This window comes from Labeo rohita, chromosome 10 (genome assembly GCF_022985175.1).
Source record: "Labeo rohita strain BAU-BD-2019 chromosome 10, IGBB_LRoh.1.0, whole genome shotgun sequence".
Classification (NCBI taxonomy): Eukaryota; Metazoa; Chordata; class Actinopteri; order Cypriniformes; family Cyprinidae; genus Labeo; species Labeo rohita.
The window spans coordinates 12,144,527-12,167,224 of record NC_066878.1 but is presented as its reverse complement, the minus strand read 5'-3'; the positions used below and the strand labels follow the sequence as shown (position 1 = coordinate 12,167,224).

The following is a 22,698-nucleotide window of genomic DNA, read 5'->3' as shown; positions in this document are numbered from 1 at the left end:
AAATTTAAAAGATGGGTAATTAATTCTATTCTATTTTATATAACTTTTAATGGAAAAAGTTCAAAATGCTGCAATTTCCCTCCATCACTTTGTTTCAATAATAAAATGACATGATTGAACTCTTTGCACTTTACTGACCAACAAGAACACAATCCTTTCTATTGCTTTCAAATGAGTAACAAATGTCAAATGCATTAAGGAACAATACGAAATTCATTTGAAAGATTTTTTTCCTACTTCTCTATAGAATAAAGGGTTTTAGGTTTAAGGTTGTAGCATCTCTTCAAAAGGCAAAAGACTATCATCATGGCTACATTTGTCATTGTAATCATGCAGAATTGCCTTGTGATTCACACATTCGCAGCTAAAAGCATTCATGTGACTTGAAGAAATAACTCAACAAACTCAAACGCGGCTCTAGACCTCTCGTAAAGCACTAATTGGATGAACAAAGCTTTCCAAGGCGGCACACACTGCTTGCAGACCAGGAACAAAGTGTTGGAACTTGCAAATGACTCTCTGAGGATTGCTCATTTGTTTGCTTCTTACTGGGATTACAGCCCATGAACAAGGCCGTATCCAGGCCACAACTGACAGGCCCACGTCTGCCTATTACGCTCCTGTGGTGTGGCCATGTTGAGTAATTGCTGGGTTTCTGGTCAACGCATCAAGAAACATATGTTCCACTCCGCACTGTGAGACTCCTTGCAGGAGGCAAGTAGTATCCAGCCATGTATAACGTGTCTCTTTTGACTAAGGGTCTCGGAGGAATCCACGGTGACCTACAGCGGAAATAATAGGACATAATTCGAAATAATTGGGTTTTTTTCAAGCCAACATATTTCAAAGGTTCAAAAACTTCAGTAGTTCTATGATAGCTCCTTCTCTGTTTATGTCCTGGAGTTAAATCCAATTAAAACGGGTAATGCTTGGCAGACGCTGGACAAGTTTCAAAAGTTTCGTAACAATTTTGCAAAAACTGCTGTGCTTTGTTGTCCTCCCTTTCATTTCTGGCCCTGGCTAATGAACCCAGACCCAGACCCTCCCTAAAACAGATAAATTTCTGCACTTTCCTCTCCCTGTCTAAAGACAAAAGGCATGACCAATCATTATCCCTGTAAAAGCGTCTCCGTGGGACAATAACGGCGCAGGGGTCTACGGCAGGGCGCTTTCAGGCTGATTATGAAAAGTGAGCTGTAAATATTTTAAATTCTCAGCATCCCCGGTACTTTATTCAACCTTTCAGCTTCATAAGGTCACAGCTAATTTGCAAGCCATAAAAACACATTTGGCAGATTTAACAGGGACGGGAGACGCACTGATGGCATCGTCTGGGTCCCGTGTTTCTTTGAGGAAGAGTTATTATTCCCATTAAGCCCGGCAGAACGATGAGGCCAGAAATTCGCCGCTGGTACGCCCCCATTGATTGTGGGCAGGAGAATGAGCTGCTAATGCATTTAGAGAAATAAGATCTGTTAACACCGCAGACGTTCAGCATTACAAGCTACAAGAGAAATCCTTTTCGACGGAGGGAATATGTGCGGTATTTCTTCACAAGTTGCTGATTTCCATTCCAGTTGATTCTGGTTTTAAAGGATAATTTCAGCATAACCTGGCATGGCATAAAACTGGGATATCTTCAGGAATAGGAACATACTGATGCCGGATAAATGTTAATCTTATATCAAAGACCACAAAATCCCATGTTTAGTTCAAGTTATCCTCAAATTTAACCAAGTAAGAATGGAACCGTGTGGATACCATGAAACAACACAAGCACAGCCTTTGTGTTTTAGTGTACAAGTTGCACCATTCCCCTCACAAGTTGCACGAAAATAGCTAGACATTCAAACGACCTTATGGAGAGTCCATGGGGAGTGTGAAAAATTTTAGATACATTTATAAATCACAGTGTCTATATTTAGCTGAAGCATTCATAAACAAGAAACAAAACCGAACCTGATACCCCTGAGACTGGACGTTCACTGCAAGAGTCTAAAGAACACTTAGGTCACATGGTACAGATATGTCTACAGGCTTGGTGTCTAGGTACATAACTGATGGGGACTGCTATTCAGACCCTCTAAAGACTTTTTTTTTAACGTGGAACTAAAACACTGTAAGAACAAAGATTTCTGGAGCACATTTTACAGGAAAATACTATTTCTGTGTACAAAACTGTTCTTAAAAGATTCTTAAATGATCATTTTGTGTTCCTCGGAAAGAAAATAACAGCCTACAGATTTAAAACGACAGACGATGAGAAATTTGAATTTATTGTTGATTCAAACCTTTAATATGATAAGTTGAATGAACAATATCACACTCACAGTCGTGCAATGGTTGTATATCGGCATGCTGTGACACAAATAACAGCTATGCCGATATACAGCCATATCGCACTGCTATGAGTGCGATATTGCGTTTATACAACAGTTTGACCACTTCTTTCCACCACAGATTCAAATCTCAGTTTGACAGTTTAACAGCAGAGGCCAAGCCTCTGTTAATAATTTGAAAATGAAAGTACAAAAAGACAAAGGCAGCGCTCTGAAATACAGCGTTAAATGTACACAAAATATAACATGATGAGAGTTTGCCCTCAGCCAAAACTATTTGCTCTAGAACAAATAATAGATTAATGAGACCAAAAACTGACCATTAGATTTACCCAAAATGAATTATATCTCATGTGACATTAGAGCCAGCTACAAATTCCAGAAGAACTGGCCTTACTATAAACTATTATTTATAAAATTATAGTAGATTTGGGCGTCTGCCATGACACATACCACAAGTGGAGTGATAAAAACAGTGAAACGGTTGGGGTTCTGTTATCACTAGAATATTGCACTCCTCTCAGCCAATCAGATTTGAGGACCAGAAAGAACTGTTGTATAAATAAAGATAAAGACACAGAAAGGGCTCAAAGTGTCACATTTGAGATGCTAGAAATCACAGTTAGAACAAGTGGATGGTGGAAGGAAGAGACAGGAACTAAACGAGGACACAGAAAGGTGCAGAGTGACCGTTGGGTACAAAAACACTCCAGGTGTCCTTGGAGCTGGAAACTTCAGTCAGAGGAAACTGGCTTGGGGAAAAGAAAGAGAGATATAGGGAGGTGTATGAGGGAGACGGAAAAGGAGGAAGGGCAGTGGGGTTGTACAGTACCTCTGTTACCGGTGACAGCAGAATTGAGATGCTTGGAGTCTAAGGGACCTGTAGTGTCTGGGAGGGTGGGTGCAGGGGAAGTTGTGGATGGTGACGATGTGGTGGGGGCATCTGTTGTACGTGACAAACAACAATGACAACAAACATGTAAACAAAAAGGGACGGATAAAAGACAAAACAACAATGGCAAGGGGAAGAAAACATTCCTATAACAATGGAACAAATGAAACACAATAGTTGTCATGCTGACAGAATGCAACTGAATGGGTTTAATTTAATACTGCACACATGAATAAATTATTGAAATAAACAGCAGGTACAGGACACCTGACATTCCAGAAATGTATATCTTTCTTTATGATGTTTACGGATAATGGGTTTGGTGTGTGTATAATATATCAAACCTTTCATGTCGATAGCAAAGTGACAGTTTTGCTCACAAAATGGCAGGAAAATGCAAGACGCATACAGGGAGAAAAGCATCAATATTTGATGAACTTTCAAAAGCAGTCTGCACAGCAGACTGGAGAAAATGTGGAGAACAATCACCATAACAAGCCTTTTGTTCCTGATAATATATCTTTATATCAGGGCAGTTTATAGCTCAATATCAGTGCATCTTTAAAAATGTAAAAGAGCAAATTTTTCAGCTGGTGTTTTCCTGAAAAAGTAAAACTTTTTGACAAGAGGTCAAGAGACTTCAGCCTAATTTACACCATGCTTTTTTATAGTATGTGGATATTTAACTTTACACCTGTAACAGTGGCCAATCCTTACTAGATGGGTAAAATTAATTTAGGGTAGTCTGGGTGCCTAACCAGATCAAAACTGGTTAAAAAAAAAAATAAAAAAAAAAAAAAAAAAATAAAAAAATATATATATATATATATATAGATATAGATATAGATATATAGATATAGATATAGATATATATATATACATTTGGGTTGTACTCGATTTGGAATGTCATTGAATTGTACATGATAAGGAAAAAAAAAAGATAATTAAATATTTATTAGCATGACAGATAATTGTAGCCCATAATGATTATTTATTGTTCAGCCTCTTATTTAAATATTACATACATTTTTGCAGGACATAAGTCAGGTTCCATCCAATGCTGTTTCGGTGTAAAGCCCAGCTAACATGTTACTCAAAAGCAATGTTCACACCAATCTATTTTAATCTCATAAAATTTCAAGGAGCAGTTTAAATTGAGCGATTTATGCTTTTAAAAACAGCAGGTATCACTCAAGCCTCTTGATTCTGGCTCCACAATCAGCGTAATGCTGGCAGCTGCTTTGCATGCATAAAGCATGTTTAGCGCAATGATAAGGACACAAGAGGAGAGTTGGGCTCAAGTTGATAAGCTAAATCACCAGTCTGCCTTCGTGCTAATGGACTCAAGCAGACAAGCAGAATAATCCAACTGATAGCTCAAAATTGCACAGCAGCTACCAGCGCTGGCTAACTAGAAATTAGACAGACCATAGGTTCCAGGAGCTGACATTAGTAAATAGCAGCTCACGGCAAGGTTTTTAAATCCTGGGAAATGTGAGTGGTGCCTGGCCATGCAAAACTCAGGATGTTGCTAGGCCCTTACTAAGAATTTTTAGTGTGTTTTGTTTGCGTATTGGCATTGTTTCAAGCAGATTTAGAGTGCTTTCACACGTGTAGATCAATTGCTTTGTTCCGAAACAGGGATTAAAATTATTACAATGTTGCTTTTTATTCTTGGTGTGGTTCGTTTTGACACAGCAAAGTTTCTAAATGGACCAAATGTGTTAATACAAGTCACGCATGAGTAAACTGTCCTCTCATTGGTCAAAGTTCCATGTTTTTTTCCAGGATTCCACTCAACTGTCATCCATCAGGATGGAACAACAACAGCTTTGTGGGCTTGTTGCATTTTTTTGTAGCTATTCTTATATTAATTAACACACACAGACATTCACAGGTTCATTTTAAGTGGTAATAGCAAAACAACACAGCTACTGCTGTTCACAGAACTGTAATTACCCATTATACAGTGTGATAAAGTCTGGTTCGTTGGTCCATTGGATTGGATTGCTTTGTCACTACAACCGAACTGCTCCAGAGTTCGTTTTCAGTCGAGCCGAGATCGCCTGAACTGATTGTTTTGGCACGGATCCGAGTGCGATTGCTGTGTTCACATATGCCCAAATGAACTGAGCTAAGGGGGGTAACGGACCAGGTTCCGAAACAAAGTGCCAGGTGTGAAAGCACCCTTAATGTACCGTCCACTAGCAAACTATTATTTGAGGTATCGTTCACATTTGTAGCACAAACAATGCTGGGAGAATTGCACATATTATTATAGTTTAATACTTTCAGTGTTAAAAAGGGTTTGTTGATATTCCTAGGGTTATGAATATCAACAAATGCATAGCTCTGAGTAAGAGCAATAGCAAAAGTGCTTGCTTTATCAAGCACCACTACTGATATCTGGAGCCTTGGGAGTTTTTGAAAAGGATCAAACGGGATTTTTTTTTTGGTTTCCAAAGTATAATATTTATAATGCATTTAGCACTGAATGAATAAAAGTTACTTAGCACAGAATAGAAGATTCCTTCCCAGGAATATCAAGAAACACTTCAAACAAACATAAAAATGTGCAAAGATATTATTCAAGTCATTATTTTTCAAATAATAAAATCCTGTGTGAAATCACTTGCTCTTGTGAAATTATCAGCTAAATGCATGTTAACATACACATACAGTAGTTGATAATTTTCTCAAGAGCAAGTCATTTTGCACAAGATTGTGTAATTAGAAAGATAATTATTTTGTAAGAAAGGTTGTAAGAGTTTTGGGTGTAAAAAAAAACTTTTTCTGTACTAGATTAATATGCAGAGACTACAAATAAGCCATTATTCATTAGCAACACAGTTGAATTACAGTTTCTGTAAACACAGTCTCTGTTGCGATCAAAACATTGCTCTGTTTGTTTGATCATTTGGCCAGCCCAGCATAGCAATACTTAACTCAGCCAATAGAGTGAGTCTGCTGTCAGTTTGACCAACCAATGGTAGACCACAGAGGTGTTTGGGAAACTTTTAAAAACATTCATTATGTTTCTTGATGAACTAGTGTTGCAGAAATTCACCTTTAAAACCCCTAGCTATATAACAGAAATTGTTCTCATTTTAAAAGTGCACCTAGCAGATCATGAGATTTTGCCTTTGATTTTTTTAGTTGGGAGATTCAGAGATTTATTAAAGTGTTCAAACCTGTTCAAACAGTCTAGATACTATTGGCCTGCTCTAATATCTTATTTAAATGTCATGGCCCAATTTTAATTAAGGGTGAGATTTGAATAGTAATATTGACTACACTTCTCACTCAAGTACCCCGCTGACATGTCAGCCCTCTGCGTAGAATATAAAGCGATCGGCTGCATATTGAACAGGTAATATTGCGTTTTCAATTGGCACAATGCAAGGAAGGTGATCTGATCAAGGACAGTGACCATTATATTGCTCGGGGTTTTGTGCTAATCACCGTTGGAAGGACGGCATCATGTTTTGCCATTTAAAAAGACAGTAATGAATTCAGACATGGTGCTTTATATTTGTGACACCCAATTAGCTTTTTATTCCTACAGAGAAGGTGTCAGTTTTATAGTATCAACATCATTAAGAGCTTTGGTTCTCCTTGTTGTTATAGTGTCCTGACATTTCAATGAGCCACTGGCTGGACCCCTACACTGCACCATAACGGCTAATTAAATCTTCTTAAGACGCCCTGTGGGAGGATACAAAGCCGTGATAGAAGGAGAAAGTGAGAGAAAAGAAACTTCTTGAACGGAGAGGTGGAGGAAGAGTTTTCCAGCCTGGAGGGTTTAGTGTCAAGAAGGCAGAGGCACAAGAAGCAGGGGGGCTGGAGAGACTCTTCCGCTCGATGCCCACAGTCATATCCGTTCTTAGCCTGTGAGCGTATCCGCACAGCTGCCTCTGATGAAAGAGACGGCAGATGTGGACGCACTGTAGCCTCTGAACCTCAGGGTGTATCGAGACCCATCATGCCTTGCTGTTATGCTAAGCGGGTGAAACTCATTCTCTTAAACCAAGTCAGAGAAGGACAGAGAAAAGTGGGTTGCTGCATAGGTGATTTTATGTCTTTGGAACACTGTCACTAAATTAAAGGAATATTTGAGGCGGTCAAATTATGTCATCATTTATTTTCAAGCGTGTATGATTTTCTTTCTTCTGTGCAACATAGAAGATTCCTAACTTTTGCCAATATTATAAATATTATTAAATTAAATTAAATTAAATTAAATTAAATGATCCATAACTGGTATGAAATCTTCTGAAACAATATGATTACTTTGTATGATGAACGGATTGAAATTTAATCTTTTAATCACTCTTAAATCAAATCAAAACACTGATCAACTCACTCATTAAAAGACTACAAATGTGGTGATACCACTTAGTGGCAGATATTTGGACTTCAGTATTGTAGTACATTAAAAAACAGTAACTTTTGATGTACTGAACGTACTGAATGTAAATTATAATTTTTATATTAAAATTATTAAATGGATTCTGTCTTATTGGGATAATAAAGCCCTCACTACACCTAACCCTACCTGATAAATACCTTATTTTCCACATTTTGGTTATTTTTTTTTTTAATAAAACAAACAGCTGACATTTTTGAAAATATTTTCTTTTGTGACTTGCACTAAGTGCAAATAGTGAAAAAAGCATATTTCTTTGCAATAAATTATGCTTTTTTTTACTACTTAGTGGCAGATATGTGCACCTCAGTAAACTTTTGACATATTGAATGTAAATGATAATTTTTATTCAAATTATTAAATGGCTTATTGTGGGCAATAAAGCCCTCTCTACACCTAACCCGATAAACTTCATTTCCCACATTTCAATTATTTTCTTTATTTTTATTGAAAATAGATTAAATTAAATTAATCCATAACTTGTATGAAATCTTCTGAAACAATATGGTTACTTTGTATGATGGTTTGAAATGTAATCTGGTGATACAAAATAAAATTTGAAAGTTTGGGGTTCCATTGATTTTTTCATAAAATGGATGTAGTTATGCTATTTATACTATTTAGTGGCAGATATTTCCATGTCAGTATTGTAGTATATAAGAAAACAAAATGCAGCCATATTAAAGTATTGAGTGTAAATGATCAATTTTATTACAATTATTAAATGGTTTCTGCGTTATTGGAACAATAAAGCCCACCTACTCCTAACCCTACCCAATAAACACCTTATTATTATTTAATTAATTTTCATTGAAAATAAATGCATTTCTGATGTGATATGTGATGTGAAAAGGGAGAAGAATGAGTTTGGCAAAAGGGGGATTCGAACTCAGGTTGACTGCATCAAAGAATCAATTTAACAGATGTCTTGTAATATTGTCTAGCCCAATCACACATTGGTGGGCGGAGTTAGTGTAAATAGCCTCTAGTAACAGTATTTGCACTTAGTGTAAACAGACACTCCGTTTTATGTCATACAAGTTAAAAAAACAAAACAAAACATGAGACTGAGTAAAGGATGACAGAATTTACATTTTGGCTGAATTAATCGTTTAAGCTAGATATTTTGGGTCCTTCAGGCCAATTTTTAAGGGATTTCTTCTTTCAAAGGCTTTAAAATAAAATGACAGTCATTAGCAGGATAGGTTTAATTAACGACGCAGATGCTTTCCAGGAGAGCAGCAAGAGCTGCGTTAGTTTTAACAGACATGTTAATGTAATCTGTCTGTCACTCACCTTTAACAACCAGCTTATATTCAGCGTGACTGGTGCCGAGGTGATTGGTAGCTTCACAGCGGTAGGTGCCGTTGTCTGTTTTGTTCAGTGACATGAAGGTGAGCTCTCTTCCTTCAACAATCACCCGGTCCAGGTCTGGCAGCTCTCCTCCATCTTTAGTCCAGAGTACTGGGTCTGGCCTGATGAAACATGGATTTTTAGCTTTTAATTAAAAACATAATTCAATATCTTTTCCATGATAGGACACTTGCTTAAAAAGGTCATATCACATACTTTTATTATTTAGTTTAGGTTTTAAATATCCTATGCTTCGGGCGCTACATTATTAGATCACTGTGACTGGGTAGACTGAGTTTCTGTACACCAAACAGGCATTGTTGACATAAATATGAGTGATAATATGTGTGCATGAATTCAGATGTATGATATTGGAATATTAGCTTAGCTGTCAACAAAAGTCTTTTCTACAGCAAAACGTTCTGAAGGGCTTGAGTTCTGAAAGTTCCTAGTACAATGAAGACTTTTAACAAAAGATCTCCTATCCTTGATCTCGAAAGATCAAGAAAAATTAGATTTCTTATGATATGACCTCTTTAATACTAAAATCAATGGAAAGACAACACCACAAAGTTACAGCAAAGGCTTTGAGAATGCAAAATTCACTGAGAGAGTATTTAACTTTAGCTTTAAACTAAGCAATTTGAAATACCCAAGTTTATCAAAGATTTCTCAGCCTTTTTCTTTGGGAATATTTGAAACCCTGGCCTTATTTTAGCTTCGGTTGTACCAAGAGCTAAGAGCTCCTTAATGTTGTTTTCCTTGTGAATTTATGGTCATATATTCATAGCTGTTTAATTTCAACAGAATCACATTTATGAGTCATCACATTAATGCAAGCATGTGGTTATAAGCCGCTAGCCATAGGCCTGCCTGCAGGGCAATTTCTCCTTGGTGCAGTAGCATCTTCCCAAAGCACTTTGCAAACATTATCATTCAGCGAGACGCTGATAAATTGCGGATGCTTACGAGGGGTTTCCGTGAGGTACACATTCCAGTTTGAGGTACTGCCCCTCCAGTGGGGCTGGTATGGAGTGTTTGATCTCTACATAGGGAGCATCTATGACAGAGACAGAGAGACGAACAAAGAAATATTGTTTCAGACAGCAGCATCCAAGCGGAGGAATGACACTCGACGGAGATCAAAGGTAAGTGATGTGACGTGATGCTCAGGCCCAAATGCTCAACTGCATCTCAGTAGATTGATTAAATGTCAACACTTCAAAGAGAAACTCTAACGAGTTAATGATTTTTTCTCTGTAATTATTGCATAATCTTTGCATCACAACACCATGCTTTAGGATTAAAAGTTGCCAAAATTGCTTTTCATAGTAACTTTAACAAGTCATTGAAAACTCAAAGAAATTAAGTCTTCATTTTGATCAGTTTCTCAGAAAACAGGACTTATCTTACATCATTTTGGTTTACAAGTAAATGTATATTCGCACTGAAATGAAAATTCTGTCATTAATTACTCACCCTCATGTCGTTCCAAACCCGTAAGACCTTCATAAGACGTTCATATTTTAAACACAAATTAAGATATTTTTGATGAAATCCAAGAGCTTTTTGACCCTGCAAAGAGAGCAAAGCAACTGACATGTTCAAGGTCCAGAAAGGTAGTAAGGACATTGTTAAAATAGTCCATGTTACATCAGTGGTTCAACCTTAATTTTATGAAGCTACAAGAATACTTTTGTGTGCAAAGAAAACAAAAATGAGGACTTTATTCAACAATTTCCTCTCTTTTGTGCTAATGTTCAAAGTGCATTCGCGATAGTACCACAATGCATTTAATCAAAAACACCTTGGATTTCATCAAACATATCATCATTTGTGTTCCGAAGATGAATGAAGGTCTTACGAGTTTGGAATGACATGAGGGTAAAGTCCTCATTTTTGTTTTCTTTGCGCACAAAAAGTATTACCGTAGCTTCATAACATTACGGTTGAACCACTGATGTCACATAGACTATTTTAATGATGTCCTTACTACCTTTCTGGGCCCTGAAGATGGTAGTTGCGTTGCTGTCTGTGCAGCATTAGGAAGCTCTCGGTTTTCATCAAAAATATCTTAATTTGTGTTCCAAAGACGAGCAAAGGTCTTATGGGTTTGAAACGACATGAGGGTGAGTAATTAATGACAGAATTTTGGGTGAACTATCCCTTTAAATCAAGATACAGTTCCTTGTTTTATAAGAAACTGATCAAAATTAAGAGATTTTAGACATTTTCAGTGAAAAATAAGAAAAAATTCAACTCATTACTTTGTAAAAGACTTAAAGCAGTATCACATTTGTAGAATCAGGTTTAAGCAATATGGTTTTGACTATCATGGGATGTTGGTGTGAGTCGGGACTTATCTGTACTCACAGTGGACCTCCAAGACCTGTGTGGTCTCTTCGTGGGTGGCAGTTAGGGCCACATGGTCAACTCTACAAGTGTAGGCCACACCGTCGTCATGCCGGTTCACCTGGAGCTGCAGGGAGCTCTTCACTGTGAAGGTCTTGCCACTGGCATTCACTTCTTTGGCACCTAAGAGAGGCAATAAAAACAGCATAACAAAGATGAAACATGTTTGTCATGTGTTTGAGAGTTTCACATACATTACAGTCAAAGTTACAGTGAGAACTTGAAGTATTGTGAAACACAGGGGTTCAGAAAGATGCACTACTCTTTTTTAAGACTTGATGTTTCAATAGAAACATCAACTTTAGTTGTGTGAAGACAGAGTTGAGATGCATTCATTATTTCCACCCACTGACGCACATCACTGTGTTTGGAATGCTCTCGAATCCTGCCTCTATCTTCTCTCGCATCCGAAACTGGATAAAACCGGTAAAAGTAAAACTTTAACTCTTATCTGACTCTCTCAAAGTTGAAAATATTGATCCAATTCTTGTTTTTTTGCATTTAACTCAGCTGAATTCTCATGGCAAACGAAGCCAGAGTTACTTTTTGTAATTGTGACAGGTTCATTTAATCGGTTTACAGAGTAAATCCTCACTGAATGTTAATTAATTTAGCCTACATTTTCTTCTATAGAATTAGTGCTGATGTATAGTGTTGCACATGAGCCATTTATCACAGTAAAACAGCTCCTCTTACTCCTCACTGAAAACTCCATTAGTTGAACAACAGATTGTGTTTTGTTTTGTTTGTTTCAATGTGTTAATGGCTTCTGCGTTTATGGGCTTATGCTGCACACGCCGCTGTCTAGTTGCACTTACAATACAAATCCAAGGCAATTAATCCACTGCATCTCAATGAGCTTAACAAATACTACAATTTCTCTTCAAAAGGATATTATTGCATCTTTAAGATTGTAAATTACTAAACAAATGTAAGGACATCCAGCTCATTTTATCCAACAAACACATTACTTACATAGAATCACCAACCAGAAATGGTTCTTTAGAATTTCAAAGAGTTCTATAACTCGCATCATTTGGAACCGCTAGAAGTTTCCATATGTAGTCAAAATCTGAACCTTTCAAATCGGACAAAGTACCTCATTTACATCATCATTTTATTTACTGTAGTTTCAACTGTGAGTAACACAAAGAAAAAATTGAACAAATTAGTGCAAATCATGTTTTGTTGAGTTTTAGATAAAGACTTCACTCCTTCCAAAACCTTCAGTCGCAGGTCCAACCGTAAGGTACGAATTCACACAGACCTCGCCTATTCGACTCATTTTATTCTTTCTCTCTTTCCATTTGCTCCCCCTCACTTTCTCTGCTCCCCGAATCACTCCTGCTATCACTGCCAAGCTGTCAATCAGCTTCCTCTGGGGGTGTCGCCACCCGCTCAGGAGCATCTGAGCATGCAGAAGATATCATTTAGAAACCTGAACACACACGCGCACACACACATATATACATGCAGAGAGGAAGGTACAGTTCTTTGGGTATTCTTACTCTTGCGATGCTTATGGGATGCAGTCTAGAGGTTGGGGGTAAATTTTTATTCCGGATATACCACAAACAAACAAACAAACAGACTGTTAGTCTGTTCATAAGAGCGTTCAGATGAATAACACTTTGTATGGCTGCGAACGGAGCGAGAAAACTTTCATTTGAGAGTAGACAAACACTCTCAGCAATTAGATGGGGAAGTGGAAAGTCTGTTCCGCCCCATGGTTAGATCCTGTGAAGATTCCCAGCATGCTTTAGAAGTTTCTTTAGATCAACTTCAGCGCACGATACAGTTGGAACAACTCTGTAGCGAGTGGTGGTCTTCGGAAATGTGTAGGCGCAGTTCCTTTGTTGTGTTTGAGAGTTTTAGTAAATTCACCTTCCTGTTAACAGTTATGCAGTTTTTAACTCAAAAACTTATGGGACATCATTTACTTTACACAATTAGGAAGCAAACAATATTATAATAGGCTATTTTGATCAGTATAATTCAATTTAAAGTTTTAAACTTTACTGGCATGATTGCGTTTACATAAAATATTGCCAGAAAAAAGAAATGAGAGGAAAAAAGTGCAATATATAAGAATAACAAACAACAAAAAATAATATAAGGTGCTATATGTGACCCTGGACCACAAAACCAGTTATAAGGGTCTATTTTTGGAAACTGAGATATTATTATATTATTATAATTATACATTATCACCTTTACATTTGTCCAAATGAGGTTTTTAGCAATGCACATAACTAATCAAAAATTAAGTTTTGATATATTTATGGTAGGAAATTTACAAAATATATCTTTATGGAACATGATCTTTACTTAATATCCCAATGATTTTTGCATAAAAGCAAAATCGATAATTTTGACCCACACGAAATCTACAAAAAAATTAATTAATTAATTTAAATAAATAAGTAAATAAATAAATATTCAGAATTTATTTGATACTCCTGATCTCTCATTCACGCATTCATTCATTTTTTTCATTTATTTATTTATTTGTTTATGTATAGTTTGTCTCCTTATTTTTAGGTGTACATATGTATGTTTAATTTACCTGAGCTGTTTGTTCGCTAAAAATATCTCACTTATAGTTTCCTAAAGTGGGTCCAGATTGTTTAGTTCAGTTGTTTAGGATTATTATTTTTTCCATTTCCACCAGTTTGACCTTTTCCAATCTGTAGACTGATTGTGAAAATGATAAACAGCCATTATTGCATTGACAGGGCAATCAGCCAATCGCACGCCTTCTCTAATGTGACTTTTCATCTGAATATTACCATCACATTCATGCAGCACTTTAGCATCGCGACGCAATGAGCACATTGTTTGCTTTCTACTGATTTGACTGCTTAAATCTATTACGCCATTCACCTACAACATCTATTTATTTATCTATTCATCCATACATTCAACAACTACTCATCCTTCCATCCTGTAGAAAAAAAAACAGCATAATGGGGGTTCATCATCAACGTCTACTTCGATTGTCCCTCTCAGTAAGTTTGTGAGTGGATGAGAGGGGTGAGATTTGCCAGCAGACAGAATTGAAATTAAGGTCAGCATGTTTTACATTAATATTTATGAACATTATCACAGACGCGCACTCACCAGTGCGCGCACAAGCTCTCATTTAATGCACACAACTGCGTTAACGCTGTATCTAATCTTCATTACACACACATCAGCACGTGTAATTATGTACATAGTTGGATGCAATTCAACGTGACTCAATTTGATGTGAAATATCGCTAATTTTCGGATTTGAGGCTGAGCGTCGCGCTCCTTCTGGAACCGGAATGCTTTCCTGGAACTCTGCGATAGCTACGGCGTATGGTGAGCCCAGAGAGCAGCCGAGAACAGGAAAGAATAAAACGTGGGGTGAGATTAGCATTTCATTTCAGCTGTGAGCAGTTCTGAATTCAAATGCTGTTTTCCACCTAAAAGGGAGGTATTTAGAACAACAGGAGGCACAAAGGTGTGCAGCTCATCTCCGCCGCCTCTACCCCATTTTGCAAGCCCATTAGCGGGCGCGCAAGAGGGATATAAAAAGAGAGAATGAAAAAGATAGAGACAGAGAGAGAGGGGAGAGAGCAAAAGCGTTCTTTATCCGATCACCGTGAACTGCTCTCAGGCTAAACACAGTGGTCATTCCTAGCGGATGGAGGCATATTTATGTGTGTATTTGACTGAAGTTGGCTGTCGGCTGTGCGTTTGCATGGCGAGAGCTTAAATTCCAGGCAGCGGTTTTGAATCTCCTCACAAAAAATTGTCAGTTTGTGTTTATTTATGCGGCATAATCTTCTGCCTGTGGTGACAGACTCGGGAGTTTCTCCACACGTGAGTGGAGCTCTGCAGCGAGCGCCTGAATGCCCATCTCATCTATCTACCGCTAATCCTAATGTCCCAGAGACATGAGAACCGATAACGACAACATTATTTCAACAAACGCCCCCCAATCCCCAACCAGGATCACTATAAATATCAGTTACTCATACGGCACGGCTCTCCGCCATGGCTCACTGTTCAAATATCTTTCATAAACGGTCAGTGTGGGTGTCAATGTAAAAGCTCCTTCTGGTGCCGTGCAATTTTATCTCTCTAATCCACACAAACAGTCTCCCTGCTGGCAGTTCTTTCACTAGGGTCAAATACGCTAGACTGAGATGGGATTTGTTGATGCGATTGTCTGAGCCTGGTTGGAATTAATGATGCTGTTCTGACACACACACACAAACACACACGCACACTGTCTGACTGCTAACAGTATGATGATATCACGTCCTAGGACGCAACTGCACATTCACAGGATAAGCCGTTTTATCAGACTTGCCACAGGTGGCAGAGACACACTTGGAGTCACGAGCCCCGCCCACATGGTGTCAAAAGCCACACCCACTAATCTGTGTGGAAGCCCTGCCCAGTTGTCAGTCAAATGCCCCACCCACAGTAATCTGTTAAGAATCTAGGGTGTGGTTTCCAAAGGCATTGTTATTCCAACTATGCTTGCAATTCCGTTGTTACTGAAAATTTTACGATTCTGCATTTTCCGAAACCATAGTTTTAAAGAATATTCGCAAATAGCATCGCAAATTTGTGTAGTTGCAACTAAAGCTCCTGACTTGGGGTGTGTTTCCCAAAAGCATTGTTAGCCAACTATTCAGACGTTACTAACATAGTTCAGTGTAGTTCAGTGTTTCCTGAAACCTTAGTTCCAACGAACATTTGCAGCACTACAAAGTTGTGCAGTTGTAACTACAGCTCTCGACTTAATCATTGTTAGCCAACTACGGTCGCAATTTCAACCAATAGTAACTTAGTTCAACGATTCTTTCCTGTCCCAATCTCCATTAGCAAAACTGTCTTGACTAACAGTGCATTTCCCAAAATCAAGTTCCGCCAATAGTAACTTAGTTCAACGATTCGTTTCCTGAAACCATAGTTACAAACAACATTCACAAACTTGTGTGTTTGGAACTACAGCTCTCAACTTGTGGTGTATTGCCCAAAAAGCAGTGTTAGCCAACTATTGTCACAAATTCCGGCATTACTTAGTTCAACTATTCGCTTCTTGAAACCATAGTTGCGAAGAACATTCACAAACTTGTGTGTTTGGAACTACAGCTCTCAACTTGGGGTGTGTTTCTCAAAAGCATCGTTAGTCGACTATAGTCGAAATTCAGAGGTTACTAACATAGTCAAACGAATCAGTGTTTCCTAAAACCATAATTGCAACAAACATTTGCAGCATAACAAAGTTGTGCAGTTGGAACTACAGCTCTCGACTAACAGTGTGTTTCCCAAAATCACTGTTAGCCAACTATGGTTGCAAGTTCCACCAATAGTAACTTTGTTCAATGAGTCGTTTCCTGAAACCATAGTTACAGAGGACATTCACAAACTTGTGTGTTTGGAATTACAGCTCCCAACTTGGGGTGTGTTTCCCAAAATCATTGTTAGCCAACTTCTGTCAAAAGTTTTGCCATTACTAACTTTAACTTTTTGTTTTCTGAAACCATAGTTAGAAGAACATTCACAAACTTGTGTAGAACTACAGCTCTTGACGTTCGGTGTGTTTCTCAAAAGCATTGTTAGCTAACTATGGTCGAAATTCAGACGTTACTAACATAAATTCAACAAATCAGTGTTTCCTGAAACCTTAGTTCCAACAAACACTTGCAGTGTTACAAAGTTGTGCAGTTGGAACTACAGCTCTCGCCTTAAAGTATGTTTCCCAAAATCACTGTTAGCTAACTATGGTTGCAAGGTCCACCAATAGTAACTTGTTCAATGTTTCATTTCCTGAAAACATAGTCACAAAGAACATCTGCATACTTTGTGTCTTGACTTGGGGTGTGTTTCCCAAAAACATTGTTAGCCAACTGTTGTCTTAGGTTCTGCCAGTACTAACTTAGTTCAACGACCATAGTTACAAAGAACATTGCTAACTTGTGTTTAGAACTACAGCTCTCGACTTGGGGTGTGTTTCCCAAAAGCATCGTTAGCCAGCTGTGGTTGAAATTTAGCAGTTACTAACATAGTTCAACGAATCAGTGTTTTCTGAAGCCATAGTTTCAATGAACATTTGCAGTGTTACAAAGTTGTGCAGTTGGAACTATGGAATGATTTGTTTCCCGAAACCATAGTTACAAAGCACATTCGCAAACTTGTGTGATTGGAACTACAGCTCTCGACTTGGGGTGTGTTTCCCACAAAGCACTGTTAGCATTGTTACTATGGTTGCAAGTTCCTTCATTACTAACATAGTTCAATGAAATTTGAAGTACAAGTACATTCTTGCCTAATAAATTCCTACAACCACATTCTGTCACAAAAACAGTATTATTTATAAAATTATAGTGGATTTGGACATTCACCATGACACTCGCTGTGAGAAATAATGCAAGTGGAGTGATACAAATGGTGAAACGGTTGGAGTTCTGATATTACTAGAATATCACACTCCTCTCAGCCAATCAGATTCAAGGACCAGCAAAAACCCTTTCACACCAAACATGAAGCACCTGGCTGAAGGAAATGTAAATTCACATCTGTACAGTAGAGGGCACCACTCAAACTACTGATTACATGAAGAATAGGAAACAGGAGATAAAAAATTTGTAATCTGATTACATAACTTGTGTTACTTGTAATGAGTTACCTCCAACACTGTTAATAACATTCCTAGATTGTTGATGGATGATGAAGGTGGAAACATGTTATTACGGTTCTGGGGAAACAGTCTTTAGTGCATCACACTCTGCTGGTTAAACAACAAATTACACTGTCGTACAAAAAACACACCCCTGACAAGTAATGAAAACTCTGCCCAGAAATCAATCAAAAGCTCAACACAGTATTTTTAGAGTAGGACTGGCACCATCTTGGACTTTCTAATGAACCTAGTCCCAATCTCCATTTGCAGAACTGTCTGACTGCCACATTTCAAACCATTTTCCAATCTGGTACATGTTTACGATCACTTCACAGTCACCCTGCGTCCTATCTTGAAGCGTCTGATGTAGGCCATGTCGTGTTGATCAAATACTTGTAACAAGACAGACTTTACCGTCTGAATGACCTCTCTTTCTTCACACGTTAGAGATTATCCAGCTCGTGCGCCGCTGTGAAGTTGGACTCTGATTCCCAGCCCCCGCAGCCAGGATGAAAGATGAAGCTTAAACAGCAAGGAACGCTGTGTGTTCAGACTCAGCGGCCACCGTCGGTCTCCCTGCCTATCATAAGCAGCGCTAAGAACTCTTTCTCTCTCTTGTTCGGCTTTGAGCTTTTATCTAGGCACCTGGGTGTTTGTTCTAACCAGCCAGGACTGAGCAGATGTTTTGTGTGTAACTTTGTCGTATAGGCACTGACCACTGTGAAACAAAAACAAAGAAAGCAGCCATTTTAAACACACGAACAGCTGATTTGGAAGTAGTTTCAGTTAGATTTTACATTTTCTGAACGTCGTCTAAGTGGTTGTTCGCGTGGGGGATTTTTGCATTTCCATCTGAACACTGGATAATGCTAGGTTCAGCATTTTCATTATTCGTTTTGCTGATATATCAAAATCAAGGGTAAAAATGAACTTTTACAGTCTTTAGGAATAAAATGTTATAAAATCAGGTGAATGATAAATTAAAGACTTCCATGAAAACTTTATAGACTAAGTATAATTTGAACTAATATAGACTAAAATTGTAATGTTTGCTGTAAGTGAAGGTTTCTGGTTCAGTGCATGAGAAAACAAAAACTTATTTTAAGATAATGCCTTTAAAAATAGTTACCATAATTGAAATCTACAGATGCAAAAAATATTTTATATAATAGATTTGTATTTTGAATGTTTACTTTCCACTAGTATGAAACAACGTATTAAAATCTCAAAATCGACCAGTGTATGAAAAAACATGTATTGCCTTAATAAATGGATATTAGTTCATTGTTTTGCAGCTGTTTGTGTGCTTTATTGTGTGTACATACAATTCAAGCATAAGAGAAATAATCATTACATGTTGCCTTACTCTGCCATTTTCTATTCGAACAGTGAGATGGAATGAAAGAAAGGTTTTTTAGCAGAACCCCCGGAGGAAAAAGAGGGAGACGATCACTCTCTCTTTCATCTGCTCTGGAGATTTTCCTGTCGGCTAATCTGTTACATGTTCTCATAGTTCTCCTCGGGGGAGTTATCCTCCCTCAAGGAGGTCTGGGGATGGATATGCAACCTTATCATCCTGGAGGAGGAAAAGAGAAACATTCCCATACTTCTATAGGAGAATATTGATATCATCTTACTGCAAAAATAATGGTCTTAATCAGTCATTTTTTTTTCTAGTAATAATATCTAAACATCCTTAAAACAAGATTACTTTAGAAGCAAAATTGCATTAGATAAGACGTTTATCTTCAGTTAATTTTTCCTACCCCATGGGCAAACTGGGTTTCATTCTTGTTTTAAGTACAAACATCACTAAAACCTCATTTAACTTTGTTAGATTTATGCTTAAAACAAGAAAAGAAAAACTTAATTCAAGATACATTTTTAAAAAAGTTTGCTTCTCAATTAAATTTATCTTATTTTTAAAAGATAAACAACACTGCAGAAAAACTTTTTTTCGTGCACTGCATTTGCAAACTCAAACTAGACTTTGGGAAGAGGGTGCTGTCAGAGGTTTGGGATGAAGGGTTGATGGAAAATGTCGTTATGGTGCATGTTTTATTCATGTTTCTGCCAAGACACAGGAGGCATTTTAGAATTCCATTTTTAATGACTATTGATTGATTGCACTCAACATGATGTAAGAAAAAGCTGTGGGAGTAAGAAAGCCGTCGCACACACACATTAAATACCTGTACATATTTACATTTCATATATATTTATATATATATATATGTGTGTGTATGTATATATATATATATATATATACATAAGCTGTCACACACACACATTAAATACCTGTACATTTTTACATTTCATATATATTTATATCAATATTAACATTTATATCAATATCAACATGTCATCAATATTATATATAAAAACTTGCAATTTTACTGTTTTACTATATATATATATATATATATATATATATATATATATAATATTATATTATATTATATATATAGTAAAACAGTAATATTGCAAAATATTATTACAATATTACAAAATCGTTTCCGATTCTATTATAATTTATGATGGCAAAACTGAATTTACTCTAGTCTTCAGTATCACATTATCCTTCAGATATAATTTTAATATGATGATTTTGTGCTTATGAAAACACTTATTATTATTATCAGTGAAACTGAGACATTTTTCTGAATTCTTTGATTAAAAGAAAGTTCAAAAGAAGAGCATTTATCTGAAATGCCTTGTAATAATATTAAAGTATTCACTGTCATTGATCAATGTAATGCATCCCTGCTAAATAGAAGTTAATTTCTTAAAAAAAAAAAAAAAAATACCAGTCTTTTCAATGGTAGTGTGTATATAAAATAAACAATCAGGGTTGCCAGGTTTTTACAACAAAACCCACCCAGTTGCTACACAAAAATAGTCCCGAAGTAGCCAAATTTTTTTTGGGGGGGGCAGATACACATTTTTTGGCAGGGTCCCCCTGGTAAAGTTAGCATTCCAGGGGCTAAATATTATGTTATTAGGGTTGCTTACATGAAAAACAACCCGCGGCAATAGTGTTAAAGCAGCCCAATTCTGAGGGAAAACCGCAGACTTGGCAACACCGTAAACAATTTAAAATAAAACGAACAAGAGATATTTTAAAATTTACCTTTCACTTTTCACTTGTTATGCTGACAATATAATTTGCAGTTCAAAATTTAGATTAGAAAAATGCAAAACAGATGGATATTTACTCAGACTTGTGAACCCACTGTATGTGCACAAGATGGAGTACGGAAGAGGTGACTGCCAAGATGCGGTCTATGTAATATTTGCAGGTTAGTTTAACATGCAATAAACAGATGCACAATTTTACTCCAATGATGAAAATAAGGAGCTGGAGATGGAAAGAGTGTGAGAGAGAGAGTGTGTGTGAGAGAGAGAGGGGCATGTGAGAATGTGAGAGGTGGTGATATTGGATTCCATTACAGCTGTCAATTTCACACACACAAACGCAGAGCATCTTGGGCTCTGCATACTCGGGGGGGAGAAAGTGTGAGATGTCTTGCATCCTGGAGACCGGCACAAATTTAATACCAGGCTGAGCGTTGCTACAGTCCCAGAGATCCCACAATAATGCAACTGCTATTCCCAGTCCAGGCTTCCAAAATAAATGCGTTTATCGCAGTTCAGCCTCACACGGCGGTGGAGAAGTGCTGAAAACCGCGATGACAACAGCTGCCACGACTCACAAACACAGCGACAGGAAGGCCGCAAATACAAAAGCAGACAGAGAGAAACTCTACAGGAAAACAACAGGCCGATCAATTGGAGTGAGCAGCGCCGAAAAGCAATATCCTTTCGTTTACTTACACCTCTCTGCCATGAAACCAAGACAAAGAAACCAAGACAACCCGACAAAACAAATACAGCTAGCTAGAGAGACTCACACTGTTCTCTCACTGTTTTTTTTGTCTTCAGTATTTTATTATATGTAGGGCTTTAATGTGTTGTCATTTTGTGATATATTGGCCAGTGACAAATATTGGATGAGGAAAAAAAAAGGTACAAAATTAAAATGGCATCACAAAATATAACATTGAAAAGTGTTTAAATCACTCGTTTTTCTAAAGAAGCTGTCAGGGCTCTACAGTGTGACTATTTTCAGTCGCATTTACGTCATATGTGACGATGGTCCACAAAACCAGTCTTAAGTCCCTGGGGTTTATTTGTAGCAATAGCCAAAAATACATTGTATGGGTCAAAATGATTGATTTTTCTTTTATGGCAAAAATCATTAGGAAATTAAGTAAAGATCATGTTCCATGAAGATATTTTGTAAAATTCCTACTGTAAATGTATGAAAACTTAATTTTTGATTAGTTATATAGATTGTTAAGAACATTATTTGAAGAACTTTAAAGGCCATTTTTTCAATATTTAGATTTTTTGGCAACCTCAGATTCCTGATATTTAAATAGTTGTATCTCGGCCACATATTGTCCTATCCTAACAAACCATACATTAATGGAAAGCTTATCTATCAGCTTTCATATGATGTATAAATCTCAATTTTGAAAAAAATGACCCTTATGACTGGTTTTGTGATCCAGGGTCACATATTTGTGTTTGCGATGGGGGGAGCTTCAAA

General features: G+C 37.2%; 1 protein-coding gene across 6 annotated transcripts in view; it reads right to left on the bottom strand.

The window, feature by feature from the left end:
• Positions 1–22,698, bottom strand: part of cadm2a (cell adhesion molecule 2a) — a 572,131-nt gene that overhangs the window by 17,725 nt on the left and 531,708 nt on the right. For 4 of the 6 annotated variants that reach the window (XM_051121608.1, XM_051121604.1, XM_051121605.1 and 1 more), the window contains 4 exons: positions 11,384–11,545; positions 9,980–10,070; positions 8,954–9,132; positions 3,172–3,282 (listed from right to left, as the gene is read on the bottom strand). In XM_051121608.1, the coding sequence (XP_050977565.1) occupies positions 3,172–3,282; positions 8,954–9,132; positions 9,980–10,070; positions 11,384–11,545 (543 nt within the window). Of the gene's footprint in view, positions 1–2,430; positions 3,088–3,171; positions 3,283–8,953; positions 9,133–9,979; positions 10,071–11,383; positions 11,546–22,698 lie in introns of those variants that run through there. The other 2 variants (XM_051121609.1, XM_051121607.1) reach the window with 2 other exon arrangements.